At 32.8% G+C, this 22,912-nt stretch overlaps 1 protein-coding gene across 1 annotated transcript; it reads left to right on the top strand.

Moving 5' to 3' along the window:
- Nucleotides 1-10,614: 10,614 nt before the first annotated feature.
- LOC107627735 (uncharacterized) lies at nucleotides 10,615-11,400 on the top strand. Its single transcript, XM_016330556.1, has one exon. It carries the CDS (start codon nucleotides 10,615-10,617, stop codon nucleotides 11,398-11,400), a length of 786 nt encoding a protein of 261 aa, XP_016186042.1.
- The last annotated feature ends 11,512 nt before the right edge of the window (nucleotides 11,401-22,912 follow it).

The following is a 22,912-nucleotide window of genomic DNA, read 5'->3' on the forward strand; positions in this document are numbered from 1 at the left end:
ATCACTAAGATCATGGCTCCCAAAGGTAAACAATCCAATCCAAGAGGCAAGAAAGAGAGCATTTCAAAACCACTTTGGAATCAAGGGAAGTTCTTATCTAAAGAACATTCAGACCATTATCTTAAAGTAATGGGTCTGAGATCAGTGATCCCAGAAGTTAGATTCGATCTGAAAGAAGACGAATATCCAGAGATCCAGGAGCAAATTCGAATCAGGAACTGGGAAGTCCTAGCTAATCCTAAAACGAAAGTAGGAAGGAACATGGTCCAGGAGTTCTATGCTAATATGTGGCAGACTGACAAGCAAAGACTATCTGGAACAGCCTGCTACGAATTTCGGACCATGGTCAGGGGAAAGATTGTTCATACCACCCCTGACAAGATCAGAGAGATATTAAAGCTACCTCAGCTAAAGGATGATCCAGACTCCTTCAACAGGAGGATGATGAGAGTAGACATTGGCCTGGATAAGATTCTAGAGGACATATGTATCCCTGGAGCCAGGTGGACCACCAACACAAAGGGCGTCCCAAATCAACTCAAGAGGGAGGATCTCAAACTAGTTGCCAGAGGATGGCTGGACTTCATTGGGCATTCTCTGTTGCCCACTAGCAACCGTTCTGAAGTCACAGTTAAAAGAGCAGTGATGATTCATTGCATCATGACTGGGAAGGAAGTGGAGGTTCATCAGCTGATTTCCACTGAACTCTACAAGATAGCTAATAAAAATTCAAGAGAGGCCAGGTTGGCTTATCCAAGCGTGATTTCTCTGCTCTGCAAGGACGCTGGAGTCAAGATGGGAATAACTGAATATATCCTAATTGAAAAGTCTATCACCAAGGCATCAATGGAGAGACAACAAGCACAGGAGGATCCTATCAAGAAGAGAGCACAGGAATTCCTCCCGGAGATTCCTCAAGCAGAATATTGGGAATATCTTGAGACGTCTGTCACCAAGATACAAGAAGCTATGGAGCAAATAATAAAACAACAGAAGGAACACAGTCAAATGCTGACCCATATGTTTAAAGAACAAGAAGAGCAGGGACGTGACTTAAGGGAACTGAAGCACCAAAAGTCTTCTGTAATACCAAGCCTCCCAAGGATCAGAGGAACGCCCATACCCCCAGAATAAAGGTTGTTAATTTCCAATTTCTGCCTTAACTCTGTGACAGTGTCCTTATAAAAAGTTTACCTTAGAAGTCATATAATAGTAATTAGTATCTATTTGATTTTATCTCCAATTAAGCTATAGTTTATTTTTCTCATCATCATTTAACATGAATAAAATAGTAGATCTTTTGAATAAGAGGCAATAAAATTTCGAGTTTCAATAAGAGAAAGTCTAATTAGTTAAATGTGGTGGCAATATTTTCTGTCTTCTGAATGAATGCTTGAACAGTGCATATGTCTTTTGAATTTGTTGTTTAAGACTGTTAAATATGTTGGCTCTTGAAAGAATGATGAACATGAGACATGTTATTGATAATCTGAAAAATCATAAAAATGATTCTTGAAGCAAGAAAAAGCAGCAAAGAACAAAGCTTGCAGAAAAAAAAAAGAGAGAGAAAAAGAAAAAGAAAAAGCAAGCAGAAAAAGCCAATAACCCTTAAAACCAAAAGGCAAGGGCAAACAAAAGGGATCCCAAGGCTTTGAGCATCAGTGGATAGGAGGGCCTAAAGGAATAAAATCCTGGTCTAAGCGGCTAAACCAAGCTGTCCCTAACCATGTGCTTGTGGCGTGAAGGTGTCAAGTGAAAACTTGAGACTGAGCGGTTAAAGTCAAGGTCCAAGCAAAAAGAAGAGTGTGCTTAAGAACCCTGGACACCTCTAATTGGGGACTTTAGCAAAGTTGAGTCACAATCTGAAAAGGTTCACCCAGTTATGTGTCTGTGGCATTTATGTATCCGGTGGTAATACTGGAAAACAAAGTGCTTAGGGCCACGGCCAAGACTCATAAAGAAGCTGTGTTCAAGAATCATCACACTGAACTAAGAGAATCAATAACACTATCTGAATTCTGAGTTCCTATAGATGCCAATCACTCTGAGCTTCAATGGATAAAGTGAGATGCCAAAACTGTTCAGAAGCAAAAAGCTACTAGCCCCGCTCATCTAATTAGAATCTGAGCTTCATTCAAAAACTCTGAGATATTATTGCTTCTCAACCTATTAGTCTTCTATTTTATTTGTCTGGTTGCTTGAGGACAAGCAACAGTTTAAGTTTGGTGTTGTGATGAGCGGATATTTTATACGCTTTTTGGGGATAATTTCATATAGTTTTGAGTATGTTTTAGTTAGTTTTTAGTTTATTTCTAGTAGTTTTTAGGAAAAATTCATATTTCTGGACTTTACTATGAGTTGTGTGTTTTTCTGTAATTTCAGGTATTTTTCTGGCTGAAATTGAAGGAGCTGAGCAAAAATCTGATTCAGGCTGAAAAAGGACTCCTGATGCTGTTGGATTCTGACCTCCCTGCACTCAAAGTGGATTTTCTGGAGCTACAGAACTCGAAATGGCGTGCTTCCAATTGCGTTGGAAAGTAGACATCCAGGGCTTTCCAGAAATGTATAATAGTTCATACTTTGCATAAGAATAGACGACGTAAACTGGCGTTCAACGCCAGTTCTCTGCCCAATTCTGGCGTCCAGCGCCAGAAAAGGATCAAAAACTGGAGTTGAACGCCCAAACTGGCACAAAAACTGGCGTTCAACTCCACAGATGGCCTCTGCACGTGAATTGCTTAAAGTCTCAGCCCCAGCACACACCAAGTGGGCCCCAGCACACCAAGTGGGCCCCAGAAGTGGATCTCTGCATCATCCATCATAGTCCACTCATATTTTGTAACCCTAGGCTACTGGTTTAGTATTTAAACAACTTTTAGAGACTTATTTTGTATCTCATGACATTTCAGATCTAAACTTTGTATTCTCTGACGGCATGAGTCTCTAAACCCCATTGTTGGGGGTGAGGAGCTCTGTTGTGTCTCGATGAAGTAATGCAAGTATTTCTGTTTTCCATTCAAACACGCTTGTTCTTATCTAAGATGTTCATTCGCGCTTAACTGTGATGAAGGTGATGATCCGTGACATTCATCACCTTCCTCAAACCATGAACGTGTGCCTGACAACCACCTCCGTTCTATATCCGATTGAATGAGTATCTCTTAGATTCCTTAATCAGAATCTCCGTGGTATAAGCTAGAACTGATGGCGGCATTCATGAGAATCCGGAAAGTCTAAACCTTGTCTGTGGTATTCCGAGTAGGATTCAAGGATTGAATGACTGTGACGAGCTTCAAACTCCTGAAGGCTGGGCGTTAGTGACAGACGCAAAAGGATAGTAAATTCTATTCCAACCGGATCGAGAACCAACCGGTGATTAGCCGTGCTGTGACAGAGCGCGTGAGCGTAGTATTCACTGGAAGGATGGAAGGTAGCCATTGACAACGGTGATCCACCAACACACAGCTTGCCATAGGGGGACGTGCGTGCGTGAACAAGAAGACAGAGGAAAGCAGAGATTCAGAAGACAAAGCATCTCCAAAACTCCAACATATTCTCCATTACTGCACAACAAGTAACGTTTAATTTATGCTCTACTGGTTATTCACAATTCAATTGATAAACATAATTGACTTCCTGACTAAGATTTACAAGATAACCATAGATTGCTTCAAACCAACAATCTCCGTGGGATTCGACCCTTACTCACGTAAGGTATTACTTGGACGACCCAGTGCACTTGCTGGTTAGTGGTACGCGTTGTGAAAAGTGTGATTCACAATTCGTGCACCATGGGCAAAACTACTATTCATTCTTCTACTTACAACACGACTGTCAATCGGAAGACCATAAATGCGTACCACATCATCTAGAGTGATTGTATATAATTCACCCACTGGAAGATGGAACGTATGTATTTCCAGCCGCCGTCTGTCTATTAATGCGTTATTAGGAGTGATTTACAGTTTATTCTTCTATCTTATTTGAGAAATGTGATAGAAATCGATTTCTCGTAATGCTTCCATCACTAACTGATTATACTGTTTTTGGGGAACCAATTTTCTCGATCTTAAAATTCTCTTCGCTTGAATATAAATAAAGATAAAAATAAAAAATCAGATTAACATACAACAAAAATAAAAAAAACTATATTCATATATAATTAAAATTATTATATAAATTAGTAAATAAAATTTAAATAATGTATCTATTTTTCATATCATAACATATAGTATATATATTAATAGATTTTATTTATTAATTTTTATACTGATTTTAATTACGAATATGTATTTACATTAAAGTATTTTATATATTTATGTTACTAAATATATTTATATTAAAATATGTATTCTAAATCTATTGCTGTATGCAGCAACATACATAAATATATTATTGATAAATATAGTATTATAATAATATATATCATTAGTATTAAAATATATGTATGTTAATATATTGTCATGCTACAAAAGTTCTTTTTTTAATGATGTATTTTGTCTTTTAATATTAGTATTCAAATACTCATTCTAATAAACTTATTCACAATATTAATATAAGTAATTAATTTGTCTAAATATTTAAAATGACAATAATATTAACAAATTAAAAGAAAAATAACACTGATAATTTAACATATATTTTGACAAAAATAATAATTTATATATCAAGAATGGTTTAAATGCACAATAATATATTTTTTGTTAAAATTAAATTTCGCACTGTTTTTACTCAAATCATATTTTTCTCACTAATAACCACAATTTATTATTATAAACATAGATACATAAATCTTATTTTTCCACCTCTCCTTCACTCTTAGGTAGCATTTGTTTTGAGATACTGAGACAGAGACTGAGAGACTGAGACTTAGTATTGTGTTTGTTAGTTCAGAGACTGGTACTAAAATTTCTGTCTCTGTCTCTAAAATTTCAGTATTTCAGTACCTCCAAAAAGTAGGGACATAGGGGACTGAAATTTTTAGAGATGGAGACTGAAACTTTAATAACATTTTATACCTAAAATACTTTCATTTCAATTAATTAATTCCAATTTTACCCTTTGTACAAATTAAATTAGAGTTTCATTCTTGTTTCAATTCCTGTCTTTCATTTTGCACCAAAAAAATACTGAAATTTATTTCAATCCCTGTCTCTTAATCTCTGTCTCTCAATCTCAGTCTTTCCGTCTCTGTCTCTCCACCAAACGCTACCTTACAGTCTTACTTTCAGAGTTTCACTTTAGAGTACAATACAATACTAAATTTTTCTTTTCGGATACAACGAGAAGGACGACCTGAATATATAAAAACACGTGTTTAATGCGTGTCTTCTTCTATTTATTTTTTCACTGGTCACGACTGATCAGAACCTACAGCATCCGTGCGTACGTGTCGCGCCACTGCTTCTAACTCTCTCTAACCCCCCTCACTTGCATAACGCTTTTGATTTTTCGTGTGGGAGAGAAAAACGTGTATGACAATATAGTGTGAGGAGGGAGATGTTTTATTTGGTTATAAGATGACACAAATCGAAGGCACCGATTTGTTTGCATTGTTTTGTATTTTAAACAAACAATCACAAATCGGACGGTCCGATTTGTGATTTCAAAAATAAAAGAATTTTTAATGTTAAAATCGGACCGTCCAATTTTTATTTTAACAAATAAAAAAAATAAAAAATACAAATCAGACCCTCTGATTTGAAATTTAATTTTTTCTTTAAACAAATCGGACCCTTCAATTTATAATTTATTTTTTTTATCAAACAAATCGGACCATCCGATTTGAATAAACCACTATATAAAAAAAATACCTAATTTTCCAATAACAATGCATTACACATAGAAAACCAAAAAAAAAAAAAAAAAACAATGCATTACACATATATCTAATCAATATAAAAAAAAAATTTAGCCCTTGCATAACATTGAAAAAGATCCAATATAAAAAATAATTTGTGGCAGTTTTATGTTTATATTAACTTGCCAGCTGGCGACTTTAACAATCATATATGAATACATGAACATGGGTCAGTGTCACTCGAATGGAAAGCGATTTAACCACCAACCCTCTTCAAATCTTCCTCTTGTCAATTGTCAAGTTCTATTACAAGCGACAAGTCCTTTTATTTTTATCATAAACAATTAATTTGTATAAAGAAATACGTTAAAGGAGGAAAATGCAAAAAAAAAAAAAAAAAAACATTTAAGAAGTTTCACAAAATATTTAGATGAAAGTGAAATAAAATAATGTATTAGTCACATTTTGTAACTCGGCTTTTTGTTTTAAAAATGACTTGTTAGATTACTGCAAAACCATATTTGATCACTTTTTCCTCCATGTATAAATTAAAATAACGAGAATGTTTGGTGAAAAAAAATATTAATAAACAATGTTAATAATAATTATTTTTTATTTTATTTAATATATTCTAAAATAAATAAATATTAAATAAAATAAATTTAAGTTATGTAGACTGATTATTTTTTATCTTCATAATATTATAGTAAAAACAATTTGTATTTAATTTGTTAATGGCTAAACTTAAATATTTTTTTATGATACGTACTGCCAATAAGGATTATTATATTTGGCAATAATTTAGAATTTGTTTTACTGGACTAATAGTTAATTCGCTACAAAAATTTTCCATAAAGAACGATTTGATAAGTTCTCTCTAAGGCATCCTTATTTTTAGTAGGTTAATCATTGCCGCTACCTAACCTAACCTAAGATTTGCGTACTTAGAAAAAAGAGATTTAGTGGCCGGTATTTTAATTATTAGATTTTGATCTTAAATTTAATTTATTTAGCTTGCTCATAAAGAAATAACGGATGAATAAATTATTTTTATAATTAAGTTTAATCAAAATTTTTTTGTGTCTTTTTTTTTTAATTGATTTTTTGTATCAATAAATTATTAGATCAATTTAATCAAATTTAATTATCAAAATAATTTAGTCATATAGAATTACCAAAAGAAATACAAAAAGAACTACAAAATTGATATTAGTTAACTATCTCTCTTTATAATAATTGAGTTAACGGCCATAATGACTTGAAGAGGGGATTATCTCATCTCTGTAGATTTTTTTGAAATTAAATTGGGAATGGATTTTTTTCATTTTTTTTTTCAATTATTTAATAAAATATAATTTTTTTATTTTATACTCTCTAATAAAAAAATATATATGAGAGAAGATATTAAATAATAAGAGATCATATATTTTATCAAATAATTAAAAAAAAATGGAAAAATCTACTCCCTTTAAACCTTCTATGAGATTAATGATAAAAAGAAAAAAAAGTCTTTTATATATCTTTTGTTAGAGATATAATTATTTTATGTATATTTTTTTATTAGTTTAATTTTTTTAAAAAAAATACTATTATGACATAATATCAGAATTTTTATGATTAAAATATCTAGAGTTTAATATTTGCTATCTAAAAACAGCATAAATTAAATTAAAAAAAGAGAATAAAAGATCAGTGCAAAATTTCAGGCAAACTCAAAAATAACTTTTGTTTGAGAAAACATATTAAAAATATATCTATTTCATGTATCTCCTATTATCAATTTAAACTTAAAAAAAAAATAGTATTATGATATCTTTAATGTTTGTAAGAATTATTAAAACTAAAATACTTCTAGCATTTAATTTATTACTCTCACAATTGAAATATGTTTTAGTTTTATTCTTATGCGTTAACCATGTATGTCAATATGATTTAAAATTGTCCCAAACTCGAAAATTGGTAACCATTTTTATTATCAATTTTGGTTTATGTTTCAAAGTTATCCTTGATTGAATTATTGTTAGTAGACAACGAAGTTAATGGATAAGGATAAAAATAAAAGGTATTTTGTAGCAACCCTCAGTTTTAAAAATATAAATACAAATAAGTGATAATTTATTTTATAAAATTAGAATTCTTTATTTTTAAAAAATTATTTTTATTATTAGTAATTGAACTAATTTTATAATAATTTAAATTTAATCAAATCTATATTATTATTATTATTATTATTATAAACATTGGATATAATTTTTATGAGTATTATATGTATTAAAGTTTATATGATTTTACTCCCTAGTATAATAAATTTACTGTTGTTATTATAATTACTACGTTACTATTATTATTACTATTATATATTTATTATTATTATTATTATTATTATTATTATTATTATTATTATTAATCATTAAGCATGAAAGTAAAAGACGGTTTATATTTTGCATTAAGTTACGTATATATTATTATTATCATTATGTATTGGTTTGTGTGTATATATATATATCATAAGGCTTATATAATAAAAAAGAAAGCCAAAGGCGGCTTAACAGCTTACTAATTAATCATGCATATATATGTATATGATTAGCATATGCGGGAGAGAAAAAGAATGGGAGAGAGAAGAACGTAACAGACCGTAAATCCTACCAAACTTCCATCTTCGATTTCTTGCAATCCGTAACTCCAATCAAAAATCTAATTCGATAAGAGTATTCGTAACCTCCTCCTCTACACGTTGGCACCATTTTTTATTAGTGGAAGTTGACAGTGACGTAGCTCCTCTTTCCTTTGGGTTTGGCCAACGAAAGTTTTAGGAGGCATAGACGATTCTAGACATTTTCTTCTTCGATAGCTCAGTCAGAAAGCTTCTCCAGAGCTTTGAATATTTTGATTCCGTACGAAGGTATGGTTTTGGTTTCTTGTAGTTAATGTTTAATGTCACGTGAAAACTTAGGCTAGAAGACCTTAAGATAGGAATGAAATGAATGAATAATTGATGGATTGTGTATATGGTATAAAATGTGAGGTTTAGCTATTGTCAATAATTTGCTGTTGAAGTTGGTCAGTTTTGGAAAAAGATTTAATATTGGTATTTGTTTGATTTTGAAATAATTTGTTATTGAAAACGATTTGAAGGACTGAGAGGTGTTTGATTTGATAGTTGGGACCCTTGAAGGGTGGTAGAAATTCGAGTTTTAAAGGAGATACTGCCAAAGTTTCTATAAGGATTGGAGTTTTGATTTGAGGTGTTATTCTAAAAAGGAAAGAGATTATCATGTAGCTTGTGTATTTGAGACTATTTGTTGACCCTTTGTCGCAAGATGTGACCGGACACTCTAACTCCCCGGATTCCCCCATGGGCATGCATATAGATATGAATATTGAATATTATTGAGCTTGGAGTTTAACTCCATGGAATACTATATTATTGAGCTTGGAGTGTGACTCCATGGAATATTATATTTGAGCTTGGAGTTTAACTCCATAGAATATTATTGAGCTTGGGGATGCGCGCACAGAGGGACTGTCCAATGGTTAACTACCAGGACATGTCGGGTTGGCTGTATAACCGACAGATGAGACTCATCAGCCATAGGACAGGCATATATCATATGCATTTGTTTGCTTTGTTTGGGTGTGCACTGTTTTAGTTTGCTTAACTGTTAAATTCTGCTTATCTGCTACTTGTTCTACTTGCTGTAAATGCTTCTCTATTTGTGTTTTCCTTGTCTGTAATGTTTGTCTATGTAATTAAGAGGCCCCTTGTCTGGCGAAGGAATGACGAGAGTTGTTCCACCAATGATTCAGAGGATTAGAAGTGACAGAGAGTAGAATGTTGGGTTAAAGTTAGATTCAGAACTAGAATACCTTAGACAATTTACTTAACTTCCGGTTTAGTTGAATTCTTAATCTGAAATCTGAGTGTCGAAGTTCTAGGAATGCCTCTGGCTTTCCCGAGACCTTTTATATTAAATATGTGGGCACCTTTATCATACTGAGAACCTCCGGTTCTCATTCCATACTATGTTGTTGTTTTTCAGATGCAGGTCGAAAGGTATCTCATTAGGCGTCTGGTTACCTGAAGCGAAGTGGTTACTGTGTTATTTTATTGTGCAGTGATGTATATACACGTACTTAGCTTTCTCTCCACATAACTTATTCTTTTTGATCCTCTTAGAGGTTTATGGAGAGGCAGGATTTTGTTTATGTACATCTTGGATTTTGGATATGTATATATATGTAAATATTCTCCGGCCAGCCTTGACTTCGCAGACTGAGTTAGGAGCTTGTTATTTGGTACCTATCGCTTTCGATTCCTACTTTTATTGTCTTACGTTTTATAGTTATAGTTTGCCTCACACGCAAGTTGTTCCGTTTCCGGAGCGTGGCACTTTTCATTTTGCGATTTTGTTTTACCCATTTTTCAATGCTCCTAGTCTATTATATTCTTTCTACTATTATAAGAATTTATTTTAATTTTTAGAAGTCGTAATACCTTGCCACCTCTATTTTACGACTTAAGCATAAAGTTCTGGGTGGTAGGGTGTTACATTATGGTATCAGAGCAGTTCGTTCCTATAGAGCCTGAGGGATGGACTGATTATGCTTCTGGGCATACTCTGGGTGTGTGTATGTGCTATTAGGATATCTGATTGATATATGTGGCATAAATATTCATGAGCATGCATCTGGAACTTGAAGCATTAAACTTGCGATATTGAGACTGATCAACTTAATATCACTTGTTTGGTGTGAACAGGGACCAAATGTCGTCTCGTGGATCCGAACGAGGTATTTAGAGAGGAAATTCCATGGTTGAACCAATGCACGGACGTCGAGGTGGAAACCCTAGTACTAGTACAAGTAACGTAAGTCGATACTATAGGTCTATGACCCTTACTGACTTCCTCAAGAGTGGTCCACCTCGATTTAACGGAAACGCTAATGCCCTGGAGGCTGATCAGTGGTTTCGAGAAGTGGAGAGGTTTTTGTACACTCAGCATGTTCCTGAAGAACAATCAGTGGAGATAGTGACTTATATGTTGGAGGGAGATGCTCAGAATTGGTGGCGAGAATTGTGTCATACCTTACAGGTGGAATTAACGGATGTCCCTTGGCATAGATTCAAGACAGAATTTTATGGGAGATATTTCTTGCATGCTTTTCGCATTGCAAAAGAATTGGAGTTAATGCAGCTGAAGCAAAAGGATATGTCCGTTGCTGACTATACCCGTGAATTCGACAACCTGTGCCGTTTCTCAAAAACTTGTCAAGGAAATCCAGCCGATTATGAGGAATGGAAGTGTGCTCAGTATGAGAAAGGACTAAGGAGAGATATCTTTAATTACGTGTATCCACAAAAGCTAACAAATTTCACTGAGTTGGTTAAGAAGAGCCAACTCGCAGAGGATTACTCCATGAAGTGGACACTGCTACAGGAAGGCTTTGGTGAGACTACTCCAAAGGAGCCGCGTAGGTACGGGCTGGGAATGTGCTTTCGATGTGGAGCACCGGAACACATGTCTAGAGATTGTTCGCGTGGGAGAGCCACAGATACGAGTTGGCCACGACAGGATCGAGGTAAGTATGATACATAATGCATAAGACAGATTTATTCTGTGTAGAGCTAGGACTCCGCTTTCGTTTAGGTTACGTAATCGGATATGAAAATTTAGGACTGGAAAGACTGGACGTAGTTTTGGACTTGGATACGGACTAGGAATTTAGGCCGATAAAAATATCTCTTTGATAACCAGCTAGGTGTCGAGAGAAAAACTAAGTTGTGATAGATTTAGTGTCAGAGACTGAACCAGTTTCGATTGTATTACGAAAGGTGACACCATTAGAATCGGCAGAACTTAGGAGCTAGATGAAACGAGTATTAGGGATGATAAACCCGTCGTTCTAATACCAGCCTACCTTGTAATCTTTCTGCATCGAACCTATCTTGTATCTTCTGCTTTAAGTAGACTTTTAAGCCATAAGAATATCCTGGATTTATAAACTAAGCATGTCAAACCTTTCTGTTTTTCTTTGACATGTTTAAGAAGGGAAGTTACGTTAGTATGAATCTTTTCCATTTTATATCAATTTTCGAGGGCGAAAATTTTTATAAAGTGGGTAGAATGTAGCAACCCTCAGTTTTAAAAATATAAATACAAATAAGTTATAATTTATTTTATAAAATTAGAATTCTTTATTTTTAGAAAATTATTTTTATTATTAGTAATTGAACTAATTTTATAATAATTTGAATTTAATCAAATCTATATTATTATTATTATTATTATTATTATAAACATTGGATATAATTTTTATGAGTATTATATGTATTATAAGTTTATATGATTTTACTCCCTAGTATTATAAATTTACTGTTGTTATTATAATTACTACGTTACTATTATTATTACTATTATACATTTATTATTATTATTATTATTATTATTATTATTATTATTATTAATAAGCATGAAATTAAAAGACGGTTTATATTTTGCATTAAGTTACGTATATATTATTATTATCATTATGTATTGGTTTGTGTGTATATATATATCATAAGGCTTATATAATAAAAAAGAAAGCCAAAGGCGGCTTAACAGCTTACTAATTAATCATGCATATATATGTATATGATTAGCATATGCGGGAGAGAAAAAGAATGGGAGAGAGAAGAACGTAACAGACCGTAAATCCCACCAAACTTCCATCTTCGATTTCTTGCAATCTGTAACTCCAATCAAAAATCTAATTCGGTAAGAGTATTCGTTACCTCCTCCTCTATACGTTGGCACCATTTTTGATTAGTGGAAGTTGACAGTGACGTAGCTCCTCTTTCCTTTGGGTTTGGCCAACGGAAGTTTTAGGAGGCATAGACGATTCTGGACATTTTCTTCTTCGATAGCTCAGTCAGAAAGTTTCTCCAGAGCTTTGAATATTTTGATTCCGTACAAAGGTATGGTTTTGGTTTCTTGTAGTTAATGTTTAATGTCACGTGAAAACTTAGGCTAGAAGACCTTAAGATAGGAATGAAATGAATGAATAATTGATGGATTGTGTATATGGTATAAAATATGAGGTTTAGCTATTGTCAATAATTTGCTGTTGAAGTTGGTCAGTTTTGGAAAAAGATTTAATATTGGTATTTGTTTGATTTTGAAATAATTTGTTATTGAAAACGATTTGAAGGACTGAGAGGTGTTTGATTTGATAGTTGGGACCCTTGAATGGTAGCATAAATTCGAGTTTTAAAGGAGATACTGCCAAAGTTTCTATAAGGATTGGAGTTTTGATTTGAGGTGTTATTCTAAAAAGGAAAGAGATTATCATGTAGCTTGTGTATTTGAGACTATTTGTTGACCCTTTGTCGTAAGATGTGACCGGACACTCTAACTCTCCGGATTCCCCCATGGGCATGCATATAGATATGAATATTGTATATTATTGAGCTTGGAGTTTAACTCCATGGAATACTATATTATTGAGCTTGGAGTGTGACTCCATGGAATATTATATTTGAGCTTGGAGTTTAACTCCATGGAATATTATTGAGCTTGGGGATGCGCACACAGAGGGACTGTCCAATGGTTAACTACCAGGACATGTCGGGTTGGCTGTATAACCGACAGATGAGACTCATCAGCCATAGGACAGGCATATATCATATGCATTTGTTTGCTTTGTTTGGGTGTGCACTGTTTTAGTTTGCTTAACTGTTAAATTCTGCTTATCTGCTACTTGTTCTACTTGCTGTAAATGCTTCTCTATTTGTGTTTTCCTTGTCTGTAATGTTTGTCTATGTAATTAAGAGGCCCCTTGTCTGGTGAAGGAATGACGAGAGTTGTTCCACCAATGATTCAGAGGATTAGAAGTGACAGAGAGTAGAATGTTGGGTTAAAGTTAGATTCAGAACTAGAATACCTTAGACAATTTACTTAACTTCCGGTTTAGTTGAATTCTTAATCTGAAATCTGAGTGTCGAAGTTCTAGGAATGCCTCTAGCTTTCCCGAGACCTTTTATATTAACTATGTGGGCACCTTTATCATACTGAGAACCTCCGGTTCTCATTCCATACTATGTTGTTGTTTTTCAGATGCAGGTCGAAAGGTATCTCATTAGGCGTCTGGTTACCTGAAGCGAAGTGGTTACTGTGTTATTTTGTTGTGCAGTGATGTATATACACGTACTTAGCTTTCTCTCCACATAACTTATTCTTTTTGATCCTCTTAGAGGTTTATGGAGAGGCAGGATTTTGTTTATGTACATCTTGGGTTTTGGATATGTATATATATGTAAATATTCTCCGGCCAGCCTTGACTTCGCAGACTGAGTTAGGAGCTTGTTATTTGGTACCTATCGCTTTCGATTCCTACTTTTATTGTCTTACGTTTTATAGTTATAGTTTGCCTCACACGCAAGTTGTTCCGTTTCCGGAGCGTGGCACTTTTCATTTTGCGATTTTGTTTTACCCATTTTTCAAGGCTCCTAGTCTATTATATTCTTTCTACTATTATAAGAATTTATTTTAATTTTTAGAAGTCGTAATACCTTGCCACCTCTATTTTACGACTTAAGCGTAAAGTTCTGGGTGGTAGGGTATTACATATTTTATACGTTAAAAAGTAAAATTTGTACAAATTAAACGTTAAAAATATTTTTAAATTTTGTTACAAATGATAAAGACAAAAGATATATTTTATTGAAGAGTTGAATCAGAAAATTAATTTCTTTTAGTTAAAATCAATTAATTTTTTAAATTTATTTTTCTCTAAATTCTAAATATTAAATTTTAAACCTTAAATCCTAATTCTAATCCCTACGTCTTCAAAAAATGAGAGTTAAAAAAGTTTATAATAAAAAAAAATTATTAATATTAACTAATTTTTAAATATTAGTTCCTACACATACTTAATATTCTATAATGAAATATTTCATAAGAAATACCTATTTCCAATAATAATTCAATAAGGTGAAAATATTTGAAAACTCAAGGATAAAAATATATAAATATAATAATACAATGCCCTACCAATTAGATAGGGTCTACATACATATACAAAAAAATTGCACAATCAAGTTCCTTTGGATTGAAAGTGATCCTTCTCCTACCCACAGTCCTCTCAATCATCTAACTTACTAATAGACCAATAATTTGGAGCTATGAGGCTAAGGGCCATATGAGAAACCATTAATGCATGTCAAACATAATGGATTTTATTTCCATGTTTAAATCTTACTAATATACATATATAGTATTTTTATATGACTGAAAAAATTCAGTACTTATGCTCCAAACATGTGTTATCTTATCTTATTATATATATATAATTCTACTTATTATTTTATAACTAATTTATAATGTAAATATTGTATATTGTATATATCATAATTGAAAGTAAAATGCAAGAATGATAGATATATTAATAAATTAAATTTAAAAAATGTATCTAAAATAATAGATGTTAGTTATGTATATGAATTCAAGAGAGTAGCTCTACATAAAGGACAATAAAGGTGATGGTTTAATTTCTCAATTCTCATCCATAAACTTTTTTCAGAGACTTTGTTCTATATATCAATTAATTTTCATAATTTCTTGTGGGCTATGCTGAATCATTGATTGAACATATAGGAAGAGAAGAATGTCCAAAACCCATGTACTCTATAGAGAAGTTTCTATACATGGTTGGATCCAACTGTGACTCTTAATTGCAATGATGCCTATATACAAAGAATCATTGTCCTTTTATCTATTTTAAAATTTAACCCAAAATGAAATAATATGGATCACATTGTTAGGTGTACGTGTGGAACAAAAGATTTGGAGCCTCAAGGGAAAGGGCTCCACTCCAATCATAACAAATTTAAGAGAGATTTACTTGTTGGACCATGTATGTGAAGCAATGTGTGTTCATCTCCAATAGGTTGATGCCATGTATATTTTGGTGTGTTAGATAATTTTTTTCTTATTGTCTATTATATCTTCTAATTTGTTTAAGGACTAATTCGTTGCGGATTAAAACTTCATTTAAAAATTTATTACTGGACAATAAGTTGCTGCATTCACGGAAAATAGGATTCAAATTCCAACACTTACTTAAAAAGCAAATGAATAAGCTAACCACTCGACCAATCCAAATTAATTAGTGTGTTATATAATAAATTCATATTGTCATAAAATTATTTATCTCAAAAGTTCATTTCAGTCAATAAGAAGAGATATATAAATAATAATATCTCTAATACATCCCATCAATAACACAAGAGTCTTTTTTATATTTGAAGTATGTGATGCATAATTTTTTTTTCTTTCTTTTTAGTTTTTTATTTATGTTGAATTTCATTCTCTTCGGAGTAATTTCAACTTTTTTTTGTTATCAAAATTTTTGTATTATATCAAAAAATTATTCTTCTCGAAAACTTAAATTAATAAGTAGAAATACATGAATAATGATTATATATTTAATATTGTAAAATTACTTATTCTAAAAATTTAAATTGATAAAAAATATATATGAATTATTATATCTTTAATACATGTTCTTTTATTTAATAACTTAAATATTTAGGATAAATAAATTCGTGACATGTTATTATTATAATTTTTATGACAAAAAATTTAGAGTTTAATTATTGTTGTTTAAAAAAAAATTTGATTAAAAAAGTTACATAAAAAGGAAAAAAAAATATCAACGTAAAATTCACGTTTAACACAAATTTAAAGAAAGCTTTAATATGAAAAGACAGTTTATATATATATATATATAGAACGATTAAATCCATCAATGATCTATTTATTGGATATTATTATAATCAAGAAGAGTCTTATTATGTCTTTTAACAAGATTCTTTTTTTCATGATTATTACTCGCTCAAATCTAAGACAAATAATAATTGATTAAAAAGTTAAAGTACGTACATACTACTTTGATCAGACTCATCAATTTCGTCTCTAATATATATCCATTTTGAGTTGTGATTAAGTATAACTTTAGGAACACATGTGGATATCACATGATCTTCCATATTATCGGACGTGCATATTCCTATCCTATAGGCTAGAAACGAGGTGCTGCATGCATTTACTTACAAATTACAATGGTTAGTAAAACTTTGATAATGAGGGAGGTTACTAAAGATTTAACCAAGGACGTGAATACCACCAAGAAAACAATTAGATCCTTTCGTATTTTTTAACAGTCTTGTCACAAATCTGAGCATTTTTATCAAATAAGTTTAATTAATGTTCAAAACCTAACAAAAATTACTCAAACGTATATGCATGAATCATACTTCTTATTTTTTATGTAAAAAACAAAACCAAAATTTCTTAACCTTAATATAAAAATTTTTTAATTTTAACATCAAATTTTCTCAAGGTTTTGTACTTCATGCTGTAAATTTTTTTTCTTCTTTTTCTTCGTATAAAATTTTTGGGTTTTACATGAAAAGTTACATATTTTTTCTTCAAAAATTTTTGTGTTTATTATAAAAAAGAATAAAACAAAAAAAATAAAAAGTTACATAATTCTTTCATTTTATTTTTTTTTATTTTTATTCTTCTTAATATGGATGATGACACAAGAAGAATTATATGTGTGAAATAAGAAGAACTATAAAAAACAAAAAAGAAGAGGAGGAGGAGTTGTTTGAAATAAAAAATAAAAAATATAGCACTAAAATTGTTTAATCGCAACACAAAAATTTCTTAATTTTGGCACTGAAATTTCTTAACTGTGATATAGGAATTTTTTAATCGAAATTTCTCAAAGTTTTAGACTTGATACAACAGTTTTTTAACAAGAACTTATTTGGCTGTTTTTTTTTCTTTTTTTTTTATTGTCTTACTTCTTCTTTTTTGTTATATTTTTTTTTTTTTCTTCTTTTTGTTCATGTTCTTTTTTAGAGAGAAATAAAAAACAAAAACAGAATAAAAAAGAAGAAGATGATATTGATGATATAGAAAAAGAGAAAGTTAAAAGAAAAAATATAAAAAAAAAGAAAGAAGAAAAAAAGACACCAGTTATGTATGTAAAATTTAGTTATTTGTATTTTTGTTTCAACTGAAAAAAAAGTAGAAAATAAATCTTAAAATGTATTATTTCTATCTGGTTGGATTTGATTAAGTAAAAAATTTGGATGCATAATTTTTTTATTTTTTTAAACTTGTGATTTCTAAGCTGAAAATTCCTGGAAAATTATCTTTATATAAGTGAAACTTTATAATAATTTTTAATTATTATTTTTACATAAAAATAATTTTACGTGAGTAATTTCCAATTTTTAATTTGGATTGCTTTCATGTAATGGATTTAATAAATAGTTAGCATTGGAAAGAATTTGTTCTTGTTGATCGAAAAAATATTTTCGATATAAATGAGTTGAATCGAAAAGAGTCAAGTGTAGTTTCTCGAGAAGATGCGCGCGTGAGTATGAAGCTGGAGGTATTCAGCACTGATTGGATTTCGATTGTTTTGTTGATCGAATAAGTTAAATCGAATAGGAGACTCGATTCGAGAAATTGAGTGAAGCCTTCAAAAAGCTGGTCGAATAGTTGTGGAAACGAGCATGGCCTCTATCACACGAGGAAAACATGGGGAATATCTACAATCACGCAGCGGGAACGGTTACCAAGAGTGATTGTATTTCAAATTTGTAATTTTTTCATTCAATTGTAATTAATTGTAACTTAATTACCCGTTATATAAGACAGCTTATAAATACTAGGAAGTGTTAGGGATTAAGGGTTGGAACTTTTACTCAGAAAAAACACTCTAGCACTTTCACATCCCAGCGAATTCCTGAGTTTACGATCGAGTTATATTTTTTGTAGGGTTCCTTCCATCTTCTTCTTTCTTTCAATTTATTTTTTTTTGTAAACTTAACATTTCAATTAATTTTATTTACCAAGTGTTCTTTACTTTCATTGTTCAATTTATCCTTCTGTGTTTAAATCTTTTATGTTGAAGTCCTTTAATCCAATCGAAGGCATTTTATTGTTTTCCTTTAATTTCATTGCAAACTTTTCTATTTATTATTTATTTAGTTTTCAAAACTTTAATTTCTAAGTCTTATTTATTAATTTACAGATTTACTTTATTTTTATTTTTAATATTGGTTTAATCGAAGACGCTTTGATGCACTTCTAGAAAACTGGTACTCGCACAGAGGAGTAGGTTTTGCTCCCAGACCACTAGATATCGAACCACTATCGATTTGCTAAAAATCGACAAAATAAATTGGCACGCCCGGTGGGACAATTTTTAAATCAAAGTGTGTCAAAATAATTGTTTTTCCAGTAATTGTCTAGTGTATGCGATTACGAAGTGGGAAGATCATTCACATGGCTGATGAATTGTCAAATGTGAATGGTGGTTCATTCACCAATGATAGCATACCAGTATCCATGCAACATGCCGATATGTCTTCACGTTCGGAAGGCGCAATCAAAATTAAAAATATAGCCATTACAACTATTCAAACTGGAAATGTTGGATGTAATACCCGTCCACGTGGTCCTGTGCCACCATATCAACCTCCATTAACCGCTGGTTGGCCCCCTTATGGTCTTCCTCCTGGTTATACCCCACCGGTGGGTGGTTTTATGCCGACTGTCCGTTGTGGGAATGTAAATGGAGCGAATAATGTTCAAAACCCACAACACTCTGAGTATTCTCGTGATTATCATGTGGGCTCCACTTCGAATGCTGCGAATTCGATAGTAGTATATCGACAACAAATGGAGGAAAGTCACCATGACTTGGTCAATTTATTGATTCAGCAAATAACTACAATTCTGAATCCCATGATGGCTGATCATGAATCGAGATTCGAGCGTCTTGCTAGACAAGTCAAGAGGATTGCTCGAATCGTCGACTATGATGAAGGTGAGAGGCACAATGCCCGAGGAAATAACGAGGGGATGGAAAATATTTTTCAAAATGAGAATGATATTCCAAATCGAGAAAATCCTCGCGTGGTTCTTCGAGGTCAAAATGCTGATGATGTTATAGCTAGATTGCATGGTGATCGCTATCAGGTCACTAGAATTATAGAAGAGGTTTTAAATCGGATTGGGCTGAATGTTGGTTTTATGAATCAACCACATTTTGTGTCTGCTTTTCCCCAAGTAGTTCAAATGGCTGAAGTACCAAGAGGGGTGAAAAATCCGAAAATAACCACAAAATTTGCTGGAGAAGTTGGAGAATCAACTACTGACCATGTTGCTCGTTATTTGATCGAGATCGAAAATCTAGCTAATGATGAAAATTTGAAAATGAAATTTTTCCCTTCGTCATTGACGAAGAATGCATTTACTTGGTTTTCGAATCTTAGACCGAATTCGATCACAACATGGAATCAGTTAGAAACTGCTTTTCACGCTCAGTTTTATCGAGGGGAAATGAATGTAGCAGTTACTGATCTAGTGGCTTTGAAACGTGAAGATGGTGAGACCATCGATGATTATTTAATACGTTTCAAAAATGCTAGAAGTAGATGCTATGTGACATTTCCTGAAAGTGAGATAGTGAAAATAGCGACTATGGAGTTGGGAATTTATATGCGTAGAAAATTGCTTAATGTGCATATTCCTGATCTGGCTCATTTGGTCAAAAAGGTTCAGCAGACCGAGCTCATGAAAAAGGAGAAGGAAAAATATAGGAGTGAGCAGAGGTCGAAGAGTAAACCGTTTACTTGTAAAGAAAAGGTTGCCTACGTAACCATGGAATCCTCAGAGGAGGAAATCGATTTCGAAACAGAAGTCGATTTGGCTGAACTTAAGAAAGGCCCTCCATATATTTTCTCTTTACTGAAAAAGCTTCCTAGTAGTGAAAAATCGAATGATTCAAAACTTAAAAGTGGAAAGAAGTATAGTTTTGATATCTCAAAATCTGATATGATTTTCGATGTGTTGCTTAAAGATAAACAATTAGTTTTGCCTGAGGGTAGAACTTTACTTTCCATAAAAGATTTGAAAGGAAAGCCTTATTGTAAATTTCATCAAGTAACTAGTCATTAGAATAACAGCTGTGTACATTTCAGAGATTTGATTCAAGAGGCAATCATGGAAGGACGTTTGAAATTTGATGATGGCAAGAAGGAGATGAAGGTTGATGTAGATCCCTTCGAGGTTGATGCCAGTTGTGTCGAGCCCTACTTAGGGGTGAATATGGTTGGCATGTCTTATGATTTCGAAGTGGCTCTTGATGATTTTGAGTCACAGGTAAGATCTGTATACCCCAAAACAGGGGATGGCTTGCTGGACTTCTTGGTTCAGCAAAAGATAAAACACCGGGACGTATCTCTGTGTTCGCGGTGTAATGCTGTCTTTGATGTTGAAGCGGCAGCAATCTTTGAAAAAGAGAGAATGAAGAAAAAATTGGCTCATAGGGAGGAACAAGCACGCCAGAGGCAACCAATTCGACGTGTGGAGAGTTCTAGTTCGAAAATCCCTCAGCATGATGTGACTGCACCTTTAAGTCGATCTCAGGCTATAGGTGTTCAGTGGATTAGAATCTGTCAAGAATTCCAAAGGCGTGATCAGCTGTATCGACGCAATCTTCAGTGGGGGCATCGAGCACCTTCTCAAAATCAATATGCCTTCTACCGAGGACGAGCCAGGGGTTACCCAAGAGGAAGAGGTAGAAGAAGGAATGTCAATCAAAATAAGAAACTTCAAATTGAGACAGGAAAAGAGGTGAGCAGCAACGCCTTCTGTGCATTCTCGGATTGTCTTTCTTTCTGATGGAGAGACTTATCCCAAGGAAATTCCATCACCAGCAAAGATGGAAAAAGGCAAGGCAATTGCTCAGTCCTCTGGGATTGACAAACACAAAGATGTTGATGTTGACGAGGAATACTTTGATGAAGGATATGATGACATGGTAGGAACGATCTCGATAATTCCCACTGAGTACCATGGGGAATGCAAAAGTAATCCAGATGAGGATTATGATCAGGAAGACGAAGGGGCTTTCTCTTTCATTCGCATAGAAGATGAGCCAGGCTTCTTTTCCCGTCCTACAAAAAGGCAAATGTCTCATTTGCGTCTCCTTCATATTATTGTTGTTTTGAATGGGTTCAAAATAAACAAGGTATTGATTGACAGTGGAGCAGTAATTAGTCTTCTGTCTGAGAGGATGTTGGGAAAAGTAGGGAAGCATTTTGAAGAACTGGTCCCGACAAACATTGTTGTGACTGATTTTAGTGGGAACTCCACATCAGCGAGAGGGCTGGTTACTTTGACTGTAAAAGTAGGGTCTTCAGAGAGACATTATGTGTTTTTGATAGTGCCATCGAAGGCTAGTTATAATGCCTTACTGAGGAGAGATTAGATCCATGGTGTAGGTGTTGTACCCTCTATAGTGCATCAGAGCGTGCTTTTATGGACTAAGGAAGGCAAACCTGAAATTGTCAAAGCAAATTTGAGTTTATATGTCGAACAAATGCATGTCGATTTTAGGATATATAATCGTAAATTAAAGCCTTTAAATGTTGATCGATCTCTAAATCCTTACAATTGTGAAGGGTGTTATTTAACTTCGGAGGGGCTTTCGGTGAAGTTACGCTATCCAGACTTGGGCTTCGAGCCGACTGGTTGGGACTGTCTTTCTTGAAGACCTCGAAGGCTGAACTATGGACCAGGTTAAGGAAGTTTCCAACTACCTGGTAACTTTGCATAATTATTTAAATAAATTTCAAGTTTTAGAAAATAAAGATGATTCTTCTGATAAAGTTGGATCAGATAGGATTAGTAAAATTACTAATTGTAATATGTTCGATTCGACGCTTCCAGTCGAATGTAGTTATGATTTCCCTATTATTTGTAATGGAACTAATGATGTGAGCCAGACTGCCGATTTAATAGCAGAGGCTCATTGTGTAGAAAATAAAGGTAGCAATATTTAATCGAAAGTCAAGTTTCTTCTATTTCTCATGATTCTATTGATTTTACTTTCGATTGTATTTATGATTTGGAGCCTTTGGAATTTGAAAAATATTCAATTCAAGAGGATGATCACTATAAAGGGTTCGAATCTCAGGATCCTTTAGAAGAAATTAATTTGGGGACTCATGATGATGTTCGAATTACATATATTTGTAAA

Source organism: Arachis ipaensis, chromosome B2 (genome assembly GCF_059453495.1).
Source record: "Arachis ipaensis isolate K30076 ecotype BB chromosome B2, ASM5945349v1, whole genome shotgun sequence".
Taxonomy (NCBI): Eukaryota; Viridiplantae; Streptophyta; class Magnoliopsida; order Fabales; family Fabaceae; genus Arachis; species Arachis ipaensis.